Source organism: Microcaecilia unicolor, chromosome 5 (assembly GCF_901765095.1).
Source record: "Microcaecilia unicolor chromosome 5, aMicUni1.1, whole genome shotgun sequence".
In the NCBI taxonomy this organism is placed as follows: Eukaryota; Metazoa; Chordata; class Amphibia; order Gymnophiona; family Siphonopidae; genus Microcaecilia; species Microcaecilia unicolor.
Window position 1 is genome coordinate 181,715,830 of NC_044035.1, and position 22,355 is coordinate 181,738,184.

At 44.3% G+C, this 22,355-nt stretch overlaps 1 protein-coding gene across 2 annotated transcripts in view; it reads left to right on the top strand.

Annotated features, from left to right (window-relative positions):
* Window positions 1-22,355, top strand: part of LOC115470449 (SNF-related serine/threonine-protein kinase-like) — a 157,314-nt gene that overhangs the window by 123,693 nt on the left and 11,266 nt on the right. For both annotated transcript variants that reach the window (XM_030203637.1, XM_030203638.1), the window contains exons 3-4: window positions 13,299-13,440; window positions 16,814-17,026. In XM_030203637.1, the coding sequence (XP_030059497.1) occupies window positions 13,299-13,440; window positions 16,814-17,026 (355 nt within the window). The remainder of the gene's footprint in view (window positions 1-13,298; window positions 13,441-16,813; window positions 17,027-22,355) is intronic.

The following is a 22,355-nucleotide window of genomic DNA, read 5'->3' on the forward strand; positions in this document are numbered from 1 at the left end:
ATGGAAGGAAAACAATACAAAACAAAAAATTCTCTCCCAACATAGCAAGATGCACTGTAGTAGGAGTTGAAAGGCTTGATACACACGCTGGCAATTGCCTTTGCTGTGCAACAACGTTATAATAAATTATCCAGAAGGAGGTCACAAAATAAATTAATATATTTAGATTTAGTTTGAATTTTTATTAATTTCTTCGTGAAGAAGAGCAATAATGGAGCAAGAAGCAATAAAACGCAGAATAATTACACTAGGGGTGTGGTTTTTTTTTGGGGGGGGGAGCAGGGGATTATAGTGGGGTAAACCTTTAATACAACCAAACCTTAAGGAAATCAGTACTTTGGCAAATATCCTCCAAACTCTCCCGTCCCATTAAAAAAAAGCTGTTAAAACAAAACAACACTTCCATGTTTCAATTAGTTGCCTGCATCTATAATATTTGAAAAATCAGATATTGTGATATCTGAAACATAAACATGTGCTTATTACTATAAAATGAAGAAAGACACATCTATACATATAGCGGATAATGGTATAAGGCGCTGCCTAGATGAAGGCGACATAAACATGCATAAATGCTGATACTTTGCTCATTTACACAGACATCAGGGGGAATGTCTACTATGCAACTTTTTACCTTATCAGTAATAATAAATGTAATTTTAAACCATCAACGGCTTTCTGTGAATCATGCTGGTGCAAAAAGTAAAACTCCTACCCTTTCCTTCCTTTCAAAATCTCTCCTTTAGATCCTCTGGTCAGTGGTGAGCGACTTTATTGTTCCTGCTATTTAGAGACTTCCTTCTACCAGTTTTTCTGTGTGATTTCCTGAGCTTCACTGCATGAATGACGGGGATATTCTGGCGTGAAGTGGGAGACTCCTCCCTCCATCCGAAAGGCTTTTCCCCCCCCAAGATCATCAGTTTTCCAAAAGGGTATAAATATCAGATGGCAGATATATAAAGGTTACATACTATGAAGAGAATGCCATAAAACTTTTATAAATGAATTGAAATAAAAAATTAATGAATATTTAAAAGATAAATAGTAGAAAGTTGCAATCTAAAACATGATAATGGAGCTATTAAAAAACGTAAAACCCGAGGGAGCGGTACAGCACATGGGATAAAGTACTTCTGTACATAAAAGAAGATTGGCACTTGTATCTGATAACCTTAAGGTGACCAGGTAGAAAAGGCAATGGTGAAAGCCGGAATGATACTCGGGTGCATAGGGAGAGGAATGGCTAGCAAGAAAGAAAGAGGTGATAGTGTCTCTTTATAAGTCCGTGGTAAGACCCCATTTAGAGTACTGTGTACAATTCTGGAGACTGCACCTTCAAAAAGAATATAAGAGGATGGGATTGGTCCAAAGGGCAGCCACTAAAATGGTCAGTGGTGTTTACCATAAAGCATATGGGGACACACTTAAAGATCTCAGTATACTGGAATAAAAGCAGGAGAGGGGAGATATGATAGAGATATTTAAATACCTCCATGGCATAAATGCATAGGATGTGAGTCTCTTTCAATCGAAAGGAGTATAGACTCCAGGTGTAATCTAAGGAAATACTCCTTTCTGGAAAGGGTGGTGAATTTGTGGAGACTGGGAAGATGAAGACTGTATCTGACCTTGAAAAAGTACGGGAGAAGCGCATATGGCCTTTATCTGCCTTTTATTTCTACGTTATGTTTCTATCTAAAAAGCTTTTAGCTTCCCTTTTAAAATAAGCAGTCGACATTTTAAAAAGTTATAAATTATTAAAACACAAACTACTGAAAATAAACTGTATCTCAAGGGATAGAATAGTTAAAAAAGGTGAAAAAGCAACAATTTACAAAAATTATAGTAAACGTAACCCTGGTTTACCCCTCAGTCAGGGTCGCTGGCTAAGCTCCCTATGTTAGGTGCCCAGGACCAGGGCTTACAAAACAGATTGTACTTCAGATGAGTTGGGTGCAATCTGGGGCCAAGAGGGTACGCCCACCCTTGGGGATGCACGAGTCCACTTTCAAATAACGACCAGTAGTCTGAATAAATGAACTTCAAACTTTCTTTTACTGGATCAACATCAAACTAACCGTCATTTCTTCAAGTGCCTAAGAGGCCAAAGTCACATCTGATCAATGTCCTTTATACATCTGTCCCATCCCGGATTAAGGTGGCTGGCAAAGTTCTGTTGGGACTAGTGCTCCTCCTTCCACACCTCCTTCTGGCCTGGGGTATCTTTTTCAACCAGGCAATCCTTCTTCTTGAGGTTCCCCTCAATGGGGAACCTACCCAGACCCCCTCCCTTCCCTGCCCCTTGGCAGAGATTTCAACAACCAGCTACACCAAAGTCCACCAGTTCAGCTCTAGGACTTCCCCTCGGTACTAAGGGTCTCAGAGGGGGTAAGGCAACCAAAGACTTGGATACACTTTTCACAGTCCCTTTTAACACTTTTCCGTTCCACTTCCAGAGGCCATGCTTCCCTTTTTCCACCCCCTGCTGGCAGTAGAGGCAGTTCTCTGAGGGGTAATATAAATATTATTGGGGGGGGGGGGGGGGTCACAAGCTCCATGCAAGAGTCCGAAAAACCATCATACAAAACACAATAAGCAAAAGAACTAGGCTTATAGAAAAGGAAAATATATATGGGAACTAAATAGCCTCTCATAGAAGGAAAAAGGGATAAATAGAAGAGAGAGAGGGAATAGAAAAAGAAGGAAAGGGACAAAGAGATTAAAAGGGGACAAAAATGAAACGGTAGATAGAAGTGGAGGATGAAGGATGGAAGGGGAAAATGGGACTCAGGGTAGACGTGGAGGATGAAGGATGGAAGGGGAAAATGGGACTCAGGGTAGAAGTAACAAGTCTGACGTCAGTGCCGGGGAAAATCGTAGAGGCTATTATTAAAAACAAAATTACAGAGCACATCCAAGGACATGGACTACTGAGACCGAGTTAGCACGGCTTTTGTGTGGGGAAATCTTGCCTGACCAATTTACTTCAATTCTTTGAAGGAGTAAACAAACATGTGAACAAAGGGGAGCCGGTTGATATTGTGTATCTGGATTTTCAAAAGGCGTTTGACAAGGTACCTGATGAAAGGCTACAGAGGAAATTGGAGGGTCATGGGATAGGAGGAAAAGTCCTATTGTGGATTAAAAACTGGTTGAAGGATAGGAAACAGAGAGTGGGCTTAAATGGGCAGTATTCACAACGGAGAAGGGTAGTTAGTGGGGTTCCTCAGGGGTTGTGCTAGGAACGCTGCTTTTTAATATATTTATAAATGATTTAGAGATGGGAGTAACTAGAGAGGTAATTAAATTTGCTGATGACACAAAGTTATTCAAAGTCGTTAACTCACGACAGGATTGTGAAAAATTACAGAAGGACCTTACGAGACTGGGAGACTGGGCGGCTAGATGGCAGATGATGTTTAATGTGAGCAAGTGCAAGGTGATGCATGTGGGAAAAAAGAACCCGAATTATAGCTATGTCATGCAAGGTTCCACGTTAGGAGTTATGGACCAAGAAAGGGATCTGGGTGTCGTCATCGATAATACACTGAAACCTTCTGCTCAGTGTGCTGCTGCGGCTCGGAAAGCGAATAGAATGTTGGGTATTATTAGGAAAGGTATGGAAAACAGATGTGAGGATGTTATAATGCCGTTATATCGCTCCATGGTGTGACCGCACCTTGAGTATTGTGTTCAATTCTGGTCGCTGCATCTCAAGAAAGATATAGTAGAACTGGAAAAGGTGCAGCGAAGGGTGACTAAAATGATAGTGGAGATGGGACGACTTCCCTGTGAAGAAAGACTAAGGAGGCTAGGGCTTTTCAGCTTGGAGAAGAGACGGCTGAGGGGAGACATGATAGAAGTATATAAAATAATGAGTGGAGTGGAACAGGTGGATGTGAAGCGTCTGTTCACACTTTCCAAAAATAAGACTAGGGGGCATGCAATGAAACTACAGTGTAGTAAATTTAAAACAAATCAGAGAAAATATTTCTTCACCCAACGCGTAATTAAACTCTGGAATTTGTTGCCGGAGAACTTGGTGAAGGCGGTTAGCTTGGCAGAGTTGAAAAAGGGGTTAGACGTTTTTCTAAAGGACAAGTCCATAAACTGCTACTAAATGGACTTGGGAAAAATCCACAATTCCAGGAATAACATGTATAGAATATAGAATGTTTGTACGTTTGGGAAGCTTGCCAGGTGCCCTTGGCCTGGATTGGCCGCTGTCATGGATAGGATGCTGGGCTCGATGGACCCTTGGTCTTTTCCCAGTGTGGCATTACTTATGTACTTCAAAGGAAACGCAGAGGTCTGATTTTTGATCTAATGTTTCAAGAAGAGGATGACGGCATGATTCTTCATCTTCTACTCGTGATCTCTCAGATAGTTGGAATCTGCCCACAGCTTGTTCACTACTGTGGGGGGGGGGGGGGGGGGGGGGGGAGTGTCTTGAATTTGAGAGATCCTGGATTTTCAACAAAGGCTACTATGGTTCCTCCATTCATCTCCTAGATTAGTGGCCACACTTCTACTTCTCTAAGCCATTTGTTTCAGTGACAGCCCACAGAAAGGAAACATAGAAACATGATGGCAGATAAGGGCCAAAAGGCCCATCCAGTCTGCCCATCCTCAGTAAGCACCAACTCTTTCTTTCCTAAGGGATCCCACATGCCTGCCCCACACTTTCTTAAACTGTGACACAGGAACGGTTGAGCTCTAATGAGAACTTACCAAAGATACCCCTTGTGCTCATAAGTGGAACAACTATGTCCCCCCCCCCCCCCCCCCACTTCCTCCTGAATGAGTTATAACGACAATGAGAGCCTGAGTGAGTGGTTTCTTTTAAATTACAAATTTGTGGAAAAATTGCCAACAGGGCTATGATAAATGGATGATCTAAGCAAATTTAAAAGAGTTCTGAAACTGTATGTTTTTCCCAAGATCGGAGGTTAAAGATGTTTGAGCTTAGGTGTTGTAATGGAGACGGATTATGCACTTATAAATACTGTTTTTCAGATGATGTCCAAGTTGTTGTTTGGTGCTGTAAGATGGGTATTTTTTTTTTTTTTTTAATGTTGGTTAGTGTTTTATGTCTATTTCTATGGAACTCACCCTGAGTGTGTTGGGAGGATGAGCTAAACATTGAAATGGAATCATCTTGAGCACACAGACTTCCAAGAAGGCCTTTCATATATATTGCCTGCATAATACACTGCATACATGCAGATACGTGAATGCATAGATGAACATACACATAAAGATCAGTGTGGATCTATACAGGGCACAGATATTTGTATTTTATTTAATCATGTCTTGCCTGTGCATGCATGTATAACAGAACGTAGACTGGTGTGCACACATAAAACACATAGTTTATCATTCATACACAGAAATACATCCAGAAAGCTGTTTGCTAATAGATGAGTGTCTAAGTCTTGTAAAATGTGCACTAATTAAAAATGCTGATAGAGGCTACCCATCCATTCTCTGTCATCTCCTCTTGGCTTTACAGCAGAGGTTTCGGAGACTGTTAGGTTCAGCCCCATCTTGGTGATAGCATCATTGGCTTCCAGAACGGAAGAGGCATACAACAAGGCAGGAAAAGCCGCACTGTGAGATAAGAGAGTGAGGCTTTCTTTCTTCTCCTCATGCTTCCTAAAGTCTACCTCTTTCTGCTGTTATGCAGTGAGAAACTCTCTCTCATAAAATAGTCCTTGCAGACAAATTCCTTCCTTTTCCATCAGTATCTGTCGCTGCCCTGTTTGAGTAAAGATTTCTGTTTTAGTTTATGAATGTCTGCTGCAGTTCTTCTGCCTCCTCTGTGTCGTAGTTCCTTGATTATGTTCACATGCTAACCTCCTGTAGCCTGGTAAGGACTCCCTAGTCTGGAATGTATTATGAATGTTTTGAACCACTTTCTGTGGGAGTTAGCAGGATACAAGAGCTTATATTACATTACACACGAAGGGAAGCTAATGTTGTAACAGGCGTCCTAACTTGCACAGCAAGTATGTGCATTAGTTACACCATTTGCGACCATCTCTGGGAAAAGGTGACTAAAGTCACCAGAAACAAATATGAGGTTGTAATGAATTCTGTTAGAGGAAACAATGTATAATACAACAGTCCAAACCCCACCCCTTTATGTGGAAATTTAAACAAAGTTACAGAAGGTCAAACGTAACTTTTGCAGACTGCTTATGGACCTGGACCCATGAGGTGAAAAATCGGCCATTCTCGGATCCGCTACTTTAGTCACCTTTTCCTAGAGCAGGTCACAATTTTCAAAAGAGGAAAGTATATGCAGGCACACTACTGGAACTATGCACACTCATTTATGCCTAGTATATTTAGCACTGACAAATAGGAGACCTGTTTACTAAGCTGCACTAGAGGCATCTACATGGTTAGTGCACGCTAATTTTTAGCAGTCGCTAAAAATGCTAGCGCACCTTAGTAAACAGGGCCTTTAGTGTCTTTCATATATGCTTAAATATTGATTATGTGCTCATTGATTTTTATTGGACTGTCACCGATCAAACAGGTCCTTTATATTTTAATCACATATTTTTTGTAAAAAAATAACATTTTTAATAGCAAACAGTCTCTATTTCAAAAGCTATACATTTCAACTTTGTATCAAAGTTGAATGCAGTGTTTTGGGTCCTGACATGGACCATGTTTTGTTGGCAGGCTGTTTAAAGGAATCCAATTTATTTTCATGTTTGGCTGTTTGAATCCCTAAAAGCACACAGCATTCAAATTACACTTCAAATTAGTTGAAACATTAATAAAAACAATATTATTTAAACTTCTTAGACTAAGCAGAAATGAAGAACAGTACCCCAATACTTCTTTCTCAGTGATATGAAGGACTCCAAGAGCAACCTGGAAGTAGGTTCGGCCCCACATTTAAAATTTCATTCAGGGGCACGTGACTACACCAGCAAATGTCTGCAAAACCTAGCTCTTTCAACATAGTACAAATCACTTGTATAGCACAATGTTTTCAGGGAAAGCAATGGAATAATCATAAAAAAGCCCAACACTCTTCTATGTCGAGTTCCTCTGGTTCCATAATACTCCAATTATAAATCTATTGTTGCTCTTGTCTCCACAATGTTTTAATGTGATCGCCACCTCTCAAAAACCTTGGTGCTTCTAATACCACAATTTGAGGATCTTGAAGATTGTGTTTTTGAGTGATCCAGTGTTGTACAAGAGGTGCTTCCATGTTTGCATTTCTAATCTGACTGAGATGTTCCAAAATATGGACCCGGATCGATCTTGTAGTGTAACCAATATATGGTTTTGGGCAGGGATAGGACACCGTTAGGCTATTCTTCCACTCATGCCTAGATTGTTAAAGAAAAAAAAAAGAGCAGCACACAGAATATACAATACTATAATTTATGCGTGTATCCTCACACCCAACTTCAAACTACATATCATTGTATTTAGGCGCCAGTTTACACAATGCTGTGTAACTGGATTGTTGCCATTTATGCATACACATGGGCACATATTTATTTTTATTTATTTTATCCAAGGCGGTACACAGCAGGTACAGTTTAACATAAAACTTACAATTTTGTTAACAGCATAACAATAGTAAAATAACCAAGAATAAATATGAATATAATAAATGAGGAAAACTTGAAAACAGTAAATTGAATAATAATAGAACTACCATGAAACAGTATCAAAAATATACACATTTAACAGCACTAGAATTCAAATGCCAGAGATATAATACAATGTTAGCCTAATACTAATGATACACCTAATAAACATGCAGTAGAACATTCAACTAACATAGATATGATACTAAAGATTTTCTGTAATACGGCTTACCAGCTGAGGAACCAAGATCAAATATTTGATGGGAACAAGATATGTGTGTATATGCCAATTACTCACATTCTTGGCACCAAAAAGTAAATGTGTACTGTTAATAGAATTGTCCTCTAAAAGGCCTGTTACACGCATAAATTTTAGAATACTAGCATAACTGTTAGGAGAGGGAATCCGTAGCACACCTGAAAGAGCAACAAACCCAAAAAGTACAAGGACCATTCAAGGGTGGAGGCGCCAACTCAGTATTTTATTAGTCAGACTTGACATGGTCTGTGTTTCGGTGAAGCCGCCTGCCTCGGGGATCTAAATATTAAAGACATAAATATACATAAACTTGTGTGCACAAAACTCAAAATGAATAGTTAAAAACATATAAAAGCAAAAGTACAAGTAAACTAATATCATAATACTAAGGAATATATGAAATTCATTTACATAATAAATAATATATATGACAGAAAAATAAAAGACAAAACATGAAAGAACAGCTAAGAATGGAGTTACATTTAGTGAACTAAAACAAATGGAATCTGTATGCAATCTCATTCCTTGCAATGGTCACAAAATCCAGAAGTCAATAAGTGGAGATAGCCAAATGTGATGCTGAAAGAGGAGGAATACCAATTCTAATTATAAAGGACAATTAAAAGTGGGAAATGGGCATGCAGATGACTTGAATCCAGATTGTGTAAGAATAAATGTGATTCAGAGAGAATATGGATGCAATATTACAAAAAAATCAGATGGATGTGAGTAGAAAAATATACTGCATTGTGCTATGGAATAAATGTGAATACAGTATTGCAAAAAGTAGGCAGCTTTGCCAAAACACGGGTCTAATAAAATACTGAGTCCATGCCTCCACCCTTGAAGGCTCCTTATACTTTTTTGGTTTGTTGCTGTTTCGAGAATACTAGCATATACACACGTAGGTATGCAGGCATGCACTTAAATCTTGCATTGCACGTATTTGCAAGGTGGGATGCACAGGGTAGAGATTAGTCGGGGGTCCCACTTTCACACATGACTTACAGAATACTGTAAGTTCTGTGGGCCCCCACTGCATTTATGCCAACTCTATGACTTCTGCAAGTGCAGGAGCCTAAATATTAGATGCACAATACTGGGTTACACTTGTGTTCTGTAATGGAGCTTAGGTTTCTGTATAGCAGTGCTTGCCAATCTTTTTCTGGCGGTGACCTCATGATTGCACCCAAATAAAATTGTGCGACCACACACAGGTGCAGAATAATGATGTAACTATACAGAGCCCAATGACTCTCAAATGTGGATTTTGTGATCCCCATTTGGGGTCCTGACCCACAGTTTGAGAAGCTCTGCTTTGTAGAATAGGCTCGTACCACTCACCCTCGGGGCACCTAAATGGAGGCATCCAGTGATAGAAATACTCCCTAAATATATGTTATGTGTCTTGTAGGTGGCCCACACAAATAGTAGGTATAACTTAAGTTCAAATATCAAATTTAGATACTCCCAAGTTACAGTATATGACAGTGTTTCCCAAACTGTGCACTGCGGCACCCTGGTGCCCGCAGCAAACTCTCTGGGGTGCCATGGAAAATCCCGACCTCCCTCCCTCCTGCCCGAACCGCTACTGCAGACAGCAGCGGCCGGAAAAAAAAAAAAAAAGCAAGCACAGGGCTACAGCAGCCTTCAAGCATGTGCTGTCAGTTCTGCCAGTCTTCTGCCCCCAGAACTGGAAGTCGACGTCAGCGGGGGAAGAGGACCAGCAGAGCCGATAACATGCCTGAAGGCTGCTGCGGCCCGCGCTTAGGTTTGTTTTTTTTTGTTGCGGCCATTGGGGACAAGGAGCAGACGGCCTTCAGAACTTGCAGAGGCAACTGCCAAGGAGGTTGGATGAGGACAGGAGATGGGATGAAGTCAAAAAGTTGAAGCCAATAGGTCAGGTGCTATTTCCCTTCCCATTCAAAACAAAGCAAGGATACCTATTAGCTGCTGCATCCAAGTTGTCATTCATTATTGTTGGTAGCATTTTTTATTTAATCTCACTTTTATTTTTAAATATGTTGGTTTGTGTAGCATATGAATGTACAAAGAGGAAGTATAATAACGGAATAACTTTTCATAGGTAGAGTAGTAATTTGTTATAAATTGTAATCAGTGTGTCATTTGGAGGGGCTGATTATAGGGACACCCTATCACAGTTATATTTGTGCAGAGAAAAAGATGGAGACCTGTGTGGCTAGCTGAGGGGGGCCGAGACCTGTGTGGGGGTGCTGCTAAAGACTGCGCGGACATGAAGGGTGCCGTGAACTGAAAACGTTTGGGAACCTCTGGTATATGAGGATTCACTGGCACTTTCTTAATGGATAGAGCCACTGAATATACTGTATATATGATTTGAAAGCATCTTAAGTTAAATGTTTCAAATGATACATTGATCACATGGCTAAATATTAACCTCAGACTGTCCAGGCCCCCCTCCTCCTGCTGCCAACTGTTTTCTTAAAATCAGTTTAGCAGAAGTCCACTTTAGACTGTTCTCACTCTCAATCTCTTCTCAAGAATCATCAGTTTGGGACTCCCCCCAACCTCCCTTTTTATCTTTCCAGCACCTTAGGCTGGGTAGCTTAATTCCCGTTTTTGTTTCTTTGTATCTCAAACCTTACCATTCAACTCCTAATCTCTTGTGTTTCTCCTTCAGTCCCGTTGTCTTGGCAACTCTACAGTCTCGTTCTGCTCTGATTGAGAAGATGTTTTAGAATAGAGAGGTAGCAAGATAGATAAACACAAGTGAGGCACATTTCCCCAAAATGTTGCAGCGTCTTGGGATCTATATATGACAACACACTTGAATCCTGATGTTCAGAAGCAAACATGGGCACTAGAGGCCATTAGCACCAAACTAGCGTCTGTGTTTTCCAGCACACCACGCACTGAGACCCCCACCTTGGGGAATAATAAGCATGCCAAGGGTTAGCGCAGTAGGAAGCAAATCTTAGTCAAAAAGATGCCCTTATCGCTGGAAACCCTAAGCTAGCTCCGAACTGGCGTTAGGGTGTCCACACAGGCAACTCGTGTCCCTGGATCTCGGCGGCAGCTGTTCCCTCCACACAGCACAGCCCTCCTGGCTGCTGGGTTCTTTGGGAAAAAAGAAGCAACTCGTGGCCCCCGGCAGGGGCATAGCCAGACAACAAATTGTGGGTAGGCCTAGGCAAGAATTGGGTGGGCACCAAGTGTTCTCTCTCCCCCCACCCCCCCAAAAAAAAATATATCTCAGCTGGCAGGAAAATGCTTCTTTCCACCTTGGCAGTCTGCAGCAGGCATGCGCTTAAAACTGAGCATGCCCAGGTGCCAGTATCATGGAGAGTATCATTTTCGTTACCATCAGGGGGAAGTCTTCAGCTAACGAAGCGTGGGATCCCCACTAGCTACCACTAAACGTGTGCTACTGCTGGGTGGGCCTTAGCTCTAAGCGGGTGGGCCCCAGGCCCATCTGTGGCTACGCCGCTGGCCCCTGGGGGGGGGGGGGGTTGGGGCATGTGAGAGTGGGCAGCGGAGGAAGACCCCTGCGGCCAAGAGGGAGGAGGGCTGTGCTGTGTGGAGGGAGCTGTATATAAAAAGAAGAATCGTTACAGACGATAAGTTTAAATAAAACCTGTATCCAAGCGAAGTCTGCTATTTCTCTTCTCTTGTGGGAGCTTTCTTCATACATACAGTATCTCCCTTTGGCCAGTGGAGAACCCCAGCACCTTCGCACATGTCTTGTGTTCATGTGCTGGGCATGTCCCCCCCTCCTTACTTCCCAATGGTCAGCGCTGTGTGCATAAAAGTTGCATGTCATTAGCACTGAGCATTGGGAAGTTCTTTTGCTGCGCTGTAATGGCAGTATTTTCTGGCGCTGTTGTGTAGTGCCAGAGTTTAGAGCTCTGCCTGTCAGTAATGTATATACACTTATGAGGCTATAGCCAACCAGCATATCCCTTGCAGTTACAGTATTTTCTGTTTATCTTGCTATTTTGTCACAGATCAGTGGAACGGAGTTAGGGTAAAGGCTCTGTTTCCCCCCCCCCCCCCATCAGTCAGGCAGCCCAGGCTGTCACTGTGTCCTGGGGGGGTCCATTGGACCCTGTTCCCCCCTCCAATAGTGAGGGTCTGAGGCCTAGTGCACCCCCAAGCCCTCCCAAACAGCAACATGTGGGGGCTGGAGGTCTGGTGGATCTCCAGTCCCCCAACCCAAAAACATCCCTGGTGACCCAAGTGGGCTGCCACACCAACCCCCCCGGGTGGTGTAGCGGACCCCTCCCCCTCCCCTTACATCCATGTTGGAGGAATGAGTAAACACTCCCTTATCTTTCTAGCGCCACCTTCAAAATAGCGGGGAGGGGGGGGGGGGTTAGGGGGGCTGGAGATCCTCTGGACCTCCAGCTCCCTGTGCCCTAGTTTCCAGGCGTGGGGGGGGGGGGGAGTCGGGGAACTGGAGGTCCACTAGACCTCCAGCCCCCCGTGTTGCTTTTCCAAGGAGGGATGTCGGTGGTGGGGTGGGGGGGACATTAGTTTACCAGGGCCTCACTTTTGGAGGTGGGTCTGGAGGTCCCATGGATCTCCAGCCCTGTGTTTGACAAGTCTGGGCTTTTGACAGCTCAGACCTGTGAAACAAGTGCGGGAGGATTGTGCCTGAGCACATGCTCAGGCACAATCCTCCTGCACTTTACCCTGTGATCATAGATAAGAGTGTTCATAAATTTGTATGCTATTATCTCTGTTCCCAGGGGTGGTAAAGCCCCGGCGCTGTTCCGAGGAAGGGTATGGGTGCTTGGGGGGCACTAGACCACCAGGGCCTCACTTTTTGAGGGGTGTCTGGAGGTTCCATGGACCTCCAGCCCCTGTTTGAAAGGTCAGGCATTTGACAACCCAGACCTGTCAAACAAGTGCAGGAGGATTGTGCCTAAGCGCATGCTGAGGTGCAATCCTCCCGCACTATCGCTAGATGATCAATGTTAATAACACACATAAATTTGCATGTTATTAGTGTCAATCATTGGAGAGTTCATTGAGACAGTGCAGGGAATCGGTCATCGGGGCACTAGTGCCTGCCCTGTTCTCAGCCAGACTGCTGTACTGCATGATCAAGCCATGGTTTTGGGTAGGCTAAACCTCCCTGAGCCTCTTATACAGGGCTCCTCTGTGGTCTGTAATCATAGGATCCAGCTCTGTGGGTGCCAGTAGATGTTGAGTACCTCCAATATTGAGTTGTCCAGGGAGGGTTAATTTGTATTATGTTTGGCACCCCTGATTATTTTAAAATGTTGGCACCTGTGGCTATAATTATGTGGCTTGTGGGCAACTTCTATGACCAGACATTCCAGTGTGAGCTCGGTGAGGTGTATCTGACAGCAAATATTGTTTTGGTTTCCTTCGTAACTGTTCTCATTTTGCTTTCTGCTCTCTTTCTGCAGACATCTGGAGCTTGGGGGTGATTCTCTACATGCTGATGTGTGGCCATCCTCCTTTCCAAGAAGCCAATGACAGTGAGACCCTCACCATGATCCTGGACTGTCGCTACACTGTCCCCCAGCATATGTCTCCAGAGTGTTCAGAGTACGTGGACCATTTTCTTTTCACACCCTTTCATTGCTTGATGAGATAAAGAGAAGTGGGGCAATTAAATTGTTGATGGGGGCTTCGTAGTTTCTGGGGATTCATAAGAAGAGTGACGATAGAGTTCAAGGAGGGGAGAAGTGATTGGTTATATGACCAAGACATGTAGGCCTTGATATTTGGTTAAAGGAGAGAAAGAGGAAGGGGAAAGCAGAAAGAAGCAGTGAAGAGAGAAAGGAGCTGGGAAAAGCAGATTTTTCAAACAGTAGGATAAGATTTCATAGTTCAGATGTAGCCATTTCAATGGACCTTCTTCCCGTTGTTAATGGATAGGTGTTGATCCAGGGGATGCTTTTTTTTTTTTGGAGTGGTAAAGTTTTCTTCTGCCAGTGCACAAAAATGACAGTATTTCTTGTTGCTTAGCTTTGTATCGCCTCTAGAGAGCTGTCAAAGAGACAGGTAGCTGCAAAGGATTTGAACATGATGGTCTTGGGTTCTATTATAACCTCTCCAACTCTACTAGAGAGGGGGGAGAGTGAGGGAATAAACACTGTAGGGAGGAGAGACCTTAGGTAAATGTTAGTGAAGGCTCATGTCACTATAGTAATAATTGAGTCAGGTTTCAGTTTTGCTGGGAGATAAAATGAGCAGAAGGAAGCTGGTGGGGTAACCTCTTGATCAGCCTTATTACTATGTGATACAGAACTTCAATTTGTTCAATTATAGGTTTATTATATTATTTTGCTACAGTCTGTATTTTATATATTATCCTATAGTCTTTGTTAGCAAAATATGACAGGGCATGGTGACTGTGCCAGTTACAGCACCAGAACTTAACTTAGTACGTATATTCAGCGCCACCATGTGTAAAGGCATGTGTAGTGCGGCTACCATGCCGGCAGTCTGTTTAGTTTAAGCAGACTATTTGCAGGCATAAACCAAACGGATAACTTACCAGAGAGTGGCTGAATATCACTGTTGTCTGGTTATGTTTTTGGCCCACTGTCCCCCACCTTTAAACTGGCCCATAATCAATATGTGTTTGTTTAGTGATTTTAAATAGCCTGGTATTATCCATGTACCTACAGACAAGCCAGTTACTCACTGGCTGCCAGTGAACACCTAATTGGCTTTGAATGTCTTCCCCAATGTGGAAAATAATATATTACCAGTGTGTAGGAGAGGTCAAGTTATCAGATGGCTTCAACAGAAATGAAAGACTAGGGGACACTCAACGAAGTTACATGGAAATATTTTTAAAACAAATAGGAGGAAATATGTTTTCATTCAATGAATAGTTAAGCTGTGAAACTTGTCAGAGGATGTGGTAACAGCTGTTAGCGTATCTGAGCTTAAAAAAGGTTTGAACAAGTTCCTGGAGGAAAAGTCCATAGTCTGCTATTATGATAGGCATGGGGAAACTACTGCTTTCCTTGGAATTGATAGCATGGAATATTGTTACTGTTTGGGTTTCTGCCAGGTACTTGTGACCTGGATTATCCACTATTGGAAACAGATTATTGGCTAGATGGACCGTTGGTCTGACCCAGTATGGCTATTTTTATGTTCTTATGGGGTATGAGCTCAGGGCGAAGGATGTGTGGAAAATTCAAGGCTTGAATCAAGCAAGATGAATTTTGGTCAGCCTTGGAGTTTGATGGAATTTTTACATATTCATCAGATTTGCGGTGGAAATTTTTAAAAAATTTCCTGCTGAATCTGGAGTGCATCCAACAGTTTGTCGAGTTGCTGATTTGAAGGGGTCCACATTAAATATGCTGTAATCTCCGTGAAATGGAGGAATCTGCTTAAACTTGAATATTGATCTAAGGAATCCCCATCAGACTTTTTTATTTTATTTTAATATTTGGCAAATAGCAAACTTTCTTGAATCCTTGTCAAGCTAATTTGCATACTTTTTAAACGTGGATCCCATTGACTGATTTTGAACTTCTCTTTCTCTCTCTGTTAGACTTTATCTCCTTATGCTTCAGTCACTGTCCCTGTGTGATCCTGGAAGTCACTGGGGGGGGGGGGGGGGGGAGGGGGAGTATTTGGTTAGGTACCTGGGTCATTTTGTACCCATGTAAGTTGCAGCAAATCCCCTTAATGTTTACATGGGTAGAAAGAGCTGTACACCTTGTATTTGCTTTTTGTGTGGGTGTAGGAAAAAGAAAAAAGCTACGCGTGTGTATTTGAAGATACAATTTATGCACACAGTTTCCTTCCTCCACATTTAGCATGAACCGAGAACAACTTTGAATAATTTCAGCTGCTACAGGGTGGAGTTTTCACCTCTAGGCGGGGTCGGCTATAGGTACCAGCAAAGCCAGCGTGTGTGTGCTGTTGGCACATTTTTAGGAATGGCATTTGACCATCATTAATATGCATTTAGTTCATTAATGCACCTTAAATATTTAGTGCATGCATAATTGATTTAGTGTGCATTAATCTTCGAATTAGAGTATACAATCAGTTTATGCAGGTTAAAACGGCCTACTGCATGTTACAAAAAATATGGTGATTGAAATGCAGGTATGGATAAAATACAACAAAACAGTTTATAGAGAGGAACAGCCAAAACTTATTTGCATGGGGCAGCAGAAAATGCCTCTAGGGGATTGAGCTAACTAACTTGCTAGTTACTCATCTAATTCTTTTGCAAACTGACCTCTTTGTTTCCTTGGGCTTCAGTTTGTAACTTAGAGCAAATCTTACTGTACACCGCCTTGAGTGAACGCCTTCAAAAAGGCGGTAAATAAATAAATCACTTTTTCCCCCCCTGTGTTTCTGTGATTCTGTTGCAAGTAAAGCTTTCTTCCCCCCCCCCCCCCCCCCCCCCCCCCGTGCTAGCTACAGTAATCTCCTAGTACCATTGGGTGAAATTCAAATTAAGGGCCTTACACAAACAATTGGAAAGGGACTGCAGAGAAAGAATGATCCATCTCAAAAGATACAGGAGTGACTATGAGTTGGCTGCCTCTTTCCCTGTCACCCCACCGTCATGCCCCGCGCTGCAAGGGCTGCTTTAAAATGAGGGGTTTCTTGTGGACATGAAGGTTTTTTGGATTTGATCATGGATTTGAGGAAGGGGGTCATAAGAAACCAGGCCTACCAAATTGGGGGGGGGGGGGGGGGGGGTTGTTATGAAAATATACATTGTGGTTAATAAGGTTGTAATAATGCTCCATAATATGAATGGATATAGTGTTCTTGTTTTCAACCTTGTTATGTTTGACATGTTTTGAATTAGTGTAATACAAATTTGAAATAAATTATGGATTTATGATCATGTGTGGTGCATGGAGGGTGGGTTCCTGCCAGGTTCTTCCTTGTTATAATGCCAGCCTTTCCTTCCCTTCACTCTTATTAGCTTAATCTCACGGATGCTGCAGCGAGACCCCCTGCAACGTGCCTCTCTGGAGGAGATTGAGAGTCACCCCTGGCTCCAGGGCGTGGACCCCTCGCCAGCCAGCCGCTCTCTACTTCCTCTGACTTCCTATAAGAGGGTCTCGGAAGAGGAACATGACATCATCATCCAGGCCATGACATGCGGAGGGATTGCCGACAAGGACAGCGTCCAGGAGTGAGTTTCCTTTCTTTAATGTAGGCAGTTTCTGACTGGATTTCTGTTAAGCAAGTGAGAGCCCTGTGTTGAAGTCTAAGCTTATTTAACCCACGCTTCCTACTTTTCAAAGCTGTGGCAATAAATTAAACAGTAAAACAGAATATAAAACTATGCATGTATCTCCATACATCACAAACATAAAGATGAAGGAGTTGCAAACAAGTTTTCCACCCAGTAAGACAAGAAGAATAATCACAAAACGACATAGGCATTAAGGGGGTAATTCTATCACAGGATGCCTACAATTAGGTAGGAACCTATTCTAGAAGTTACATGCATGTGAATTTTTCCAAAGCTCTACCCACATATATGTCCACTGTGCAAATATCCAAGACATGCGAATATTTACAGAATAGCACTTAGACAGCATAATAGCACATATGCACTTACATGCTAGTATTCTAAACATGTATGTGTATAAATATTAGTGCCTATTATACAGAACTTCCCCATATGTATAACTCAACTCAACCTAACATAACCCAACACCACAACAGAACAAAAATATACAAAACAAGTCCTAAAACAGTGAATTCAGCATGACATAAAATACAAAAATATAAAGCACTAGTAAAAAAGGCCCGTTTCCGAAACCAATGAAACGGGCATTAGCATGTGGTTTTTTTTGTGTGTGTGTGTATGTGTCACAGAGTTATTTTGTGTGTGTGTGTGTGAGTGTGTGAGGGTGCGGTGTGTGTGCCGGTTGTTGATGTGTGTCTTTTTTTGTTTTGTTTTGTTTTTTGCTTGGGGGTTGGGGGATGTGCTGTGCTGTGCTGGCAAAGTGGGTTGGATTGGTGTGTGGCTTTGAGGGTGTGTTTCTGTTGTATTGTGTGTGTGTGGTTTTGTCTGTCAAGAAGGTTTGTGGAGGGGGGTCTTTCTGTTGGTGAAATGTAAATGTGGTTGTAGGGGGTGTCAGCCTTTCTTGAGTGTTGTTTTTTTTTTGTGTTGTGCTGAGGCAGCAGTGTTGTTTTAGATGGGCGGAAGGTTGAGGAGCACGTTCTTTGTCTGTCGGTATTTTTTGGCCGTTTCAGGGCTGCTGTAGGGGAATGCTGGAAGAGAAATGTGCTGTTGGAAGCAGCGCCATCTTTTTACATTGGGCTGGGGTTCTGGGCATCCTGGAGGTGGGTGACGGCTTGCCTGAGGACGGGGATGGTTGTTTTAAGTTGGCGGAAGGGAGAAGAGCACGGTCTCGGGCCGTCGGGGGGTGATCCGGTATGTTTGGTCCATTTCAGGCCGGCTGCAGGGGAATGCTGGAACATTTATGCGCTGCAGGAATCAGCGCTGTCTTTTTCCGGGTGCTCGGGGAATCCCCGAGGTGGGAGACAGCTTGCCCGAGGCTGGGGATGGTTGGGCACGTCCTTGGCCGCTTCGGCAAAAGGGGAAGAGGAAGGGGGTTGGGAGTTACCTGCAGCCGCCTGAGAAACCATGTATTCTTTGTTTGTTTTGTATTATTAGTTAGCATTTCTGTTGAAGAAAGAGTGGATGCCTTTCTAATGATGGAGGTGGTGTGTCGGTATGCGGTTGTTTCGTTAGTTTGGCAGCCAGTCTCCAGTGATTCCTAGGCAGGGAAGGAGTAGGGAAACACGCTCCTCCCCCTTCCTTGGTCGCTGTTTGCTGCTGGCTGGGTCGCGGGTAATCCTTCCAGCTGGGCCGCAGCTTGTCCTGTTCGCCCACGTCCCAGATGGTGACGGGCACGTTGTTTTCCGGCTCCTCTGACTCCATGTCAAGCGATCCCAAATATAGTCTGTGCTATAGGCCCTCTGGCACTCTTCAGTACTGGCATTAGGCATTTAAAAATTCCCCCCCCCCCTCTCCCCTGGTCTATTTTTGCACATACCCACAGCAGGAATATTCTTCTCTTGTTCCAGCGGTGGTTCTGTGCTCTCCGTGCTGCACAGATAATGAGCCATTCTGCTGGGGAATGCTCCTCCCTTATTGTCACGTAGTTTCCTCTGATTGGTCCGTCTTACGTTGCCTATTGTTGCCTGGGAACGGTGTTGTGATGGTCCTTTGTGTTTCAGAATGTTGAGGGTGTTTTTTCTGATTGGTCCATCATGCGAGGGCGGGGCAGAGAGACATGGTCAGAGTACTGGCTTCACCACCATGAATCCATGAACCCTTCAGTGAGTGACTGAGTGACTTCAGAACGTTGTCTTCAGAATGTTGAGGGTGAGTTTTATTATAGTAGATGAGGGAAGAGGCCCAATAGACCTCAGTCAGTGATCTGGAGCTTGAGGGAAGAGGCCCAGTAGACCTCAGCCGGTGATCTGGAGCTTGATTGAAGAGTCAGGTGTTTATGCTTGTCGAAAAACTTGGAGTAATCATAAGAATAGTAGTTAGACCAAAGGTTCATCAAGCCCAATATCCTGTTTCCAACAGTGACCAAACCAGGTCATGAGTACCTCACAAGATCCTCCCTCTCCAACCCCCACCCCCCAAATATTCCATGTAGCTTAACCCCATGACAACGTGCTTGATAGATATTTGCAGTGCTTTTTTTGTAGAAAAAAAGGTGCCGGTACTCATTGTGGGCGGGGTCACCACACATGGCACCGCCCCTATTATAGCCACACCCACATTAGCCACACCCCTTATACCAGCCATAGCGCATATAAACAGACATCATTGAAAATATTATACTAGTATAGGAGAAAAAATAATGTGATTTTTTTTCATTATAAATAATTTCTGTAAGCTGTTACAGCTCCAGTATATCCAGTGCAAAATAAGACAAATTCCAAATACTAAAATGAAAATAAAATGATTTTTTTCTACCTTTGTTGTCTGGTGACTTTGTTTTTCTATCCATATTGGTCCCAGTCTCTGATTCTGCTGCTCTCTATCTGTTCTCTTAACTCCGTTTCCAGGGCTTCCTTTCCATTTATTTCTTTACTTTCCTCCTTTCTTCTTCTTTTGTTGCCCTGCATCCATAAGTAAAAGCTGGGTCCTCCTCCATGGAATTGACTGGAGGAGGTATAACATGGTTCCAGCTTTTGCCTATTTTCTCCATCCATGTGCAGTTTTTCTCCTCTCTTCCCTTTCCCTCATCTCCATCCATGCGCATCTTCTTTTTTCTTTCCTCCCCTCCATTCATGTCCAGCACTTCTCCTCTCTCTTTCCCTCCATCCATGTCCAGCATTTCTCATCTCTCTTCCCTCATCTGTATCCATATAAAGCAATAATTCTCTCTCCCCTCTCCTCCATCCAAGTCAGCATTTCTCCTCTCTCCTAGCCAACTCCTCCATCCATCCATGTCCAGCAATTCTCCTCTATCTCCTGCTCTCCTCTCCATCCATTTCTAGCATTTCTCCTCTCTCCCCTCTCATCCATGTCCAGCAATTCTTTCTTCCCTGTCCTCCCCTCCCCGTCCAGCGATTCTCCTCTCTCCCCTCCATGTCCAGAAATTCTCTCTTCCCTGTCCTCCCCTCCCCGTCCAGCGATACTCCTCTCTCCCCTCCATGTCCAGAAATTCTATCTTCCCTGCCCTCCCCTCCATGTCCAGCAATTATCTCATCCCTGCCCTCCCATCAATGTCCAGCAATTCTCTCTCCCCTGCCCTTCCCTCCCATCCCATGTCCAGCAATTCTCTCTCCCCTGCCCTTCCCTCCCATCCCATGTCCAGCAATTCTCTCTCCCTTGCCCTTCCCTCCCATCCCATGTCCAGCAATTCTCTCTCCCCTGCCCTTCCCTCCCATCCCATGTCCAGCAATTCTCTCTCCCCTGCCCTTCCTATGTCCAGCAATTCTCTCTCCCTTGCCCTTCCCTCCCATCCCATGTCCAGCAATTCTCTCTCCCCTGCCCTTCCCCCCCCATCCCATTGATTTCCAGCAATTCTCTTTCCCCTGCCCTTCTCTCCCATCCCGTCCAGCAATTCTCTCTCCCCTGCCCTTCCCATGTCCAGCAATTCTCTCTCCCTTGCCCTTCCCTCCCAGCCCATCACATGTCCAGCAATTCTCTCTCCCCTGCCCTTCCCATGTCCAGCAATTCTCTCACCTCTGCCCTTCCCTCCCATCCCATGTCCAGCAATTCTCTCTCCCCTGCCCTTCCCTCCCATCCCATGTCCAGCAATTCTCTCTCCCCTGCCCTTCCCTCCCATCCCATTGATTTCCAGCAATTCTCTCTCCCCTGCCCTTCCCTCCCATCCCATTGATTTCCAGCAATTCTCTCTCTCCTGCCCTTCCCTCCCATCCCATTGATTTCCAGCAATTCTCTCTCCCCTGCCCTTCCCATGTCCAGCAATTCTCTCTCCCCTGCCCTTCCCTCCCATCCCATTGATTTCCAGCAATTCTCTCTCCCCTGCCCTTCCCTCCCATCCCATTGATTTCCAGCAATTCTCTCTCCCCTGCCCTTCCCTCCCATGTCCAGCAATTCTCTCTCCCCTGCCCTTCCCTCCCATCCCATGTCCAGCAATTCTCTCCCCTGCCCTTCCCTCCCATCCCATGTCCAGCAATTCTCTCTCCCCTGCCCTTCCCTCCCATCCCATGTCCAGCAATTCTCTCTCCCTTGCCCTTCCCTCCCATCCCATGTCCAGCAATTCTCTCTCTCCTGCCCTTCCCATGTCCAGCAATTCTCTCTCCCCTGCCCTTCCCTCCCATCCCATGTCCAGCAATTCTCTCTCCCCTGCCCTTCCTATGTCCAGCAATTCTCTCTCCCTTGCCCTTCCCTCCCATCCCATGTCCAGCAATTCTCTCTCCCTTGCCCTTCCCTCCCATCCCATGTCCAGCAATTCTCTCTCCCCTGCCCTTCCTATGTCCAGCAATTCTCTCTCCCTTGCCCTTCCCTCCCATCCCATGTCCAGCAATTCTCTCTCCCCCTGCCCTTCCCCCCCATCCCATTGATTTCCAGCAATTCTCTTTCCCCTGCCCTTCTCTCCCATCCCGTCCAGCAATTCTCTCTCCCCTGCCCTTCCCATGTCCAGCAATTCTCTCTCCCTTGCCCTTCCCTCCCAGCCCATCACATGTCCAGCAATTCTCTCTCCCCTGCCCTTCCCATGTCCAGCAATTCTCTCACCTCTGCCCTTCCCTCCCATCCCATGTCCAGCAATTCTCTCTCCCCTGCCCTTCCCTCCCATCCCATGTCCAGCAATTCTCTCTCCCCTGCCCTTCCCTCCCATCCCATTGATTTCTAGCAATTCTCTCTCCCCTGCCCTTCCCTCCCATCCCATTGATTTCCAGCAATTCTCTCTCCCCTGCCCTTCCCATGTCCAGCAATTCTCTCTCCCCTGCCCTTCCCTCCCATCCCATTGATTTCCAGCAATTCTCTCTCCCCTGCCCTTCCCTCCCATCCC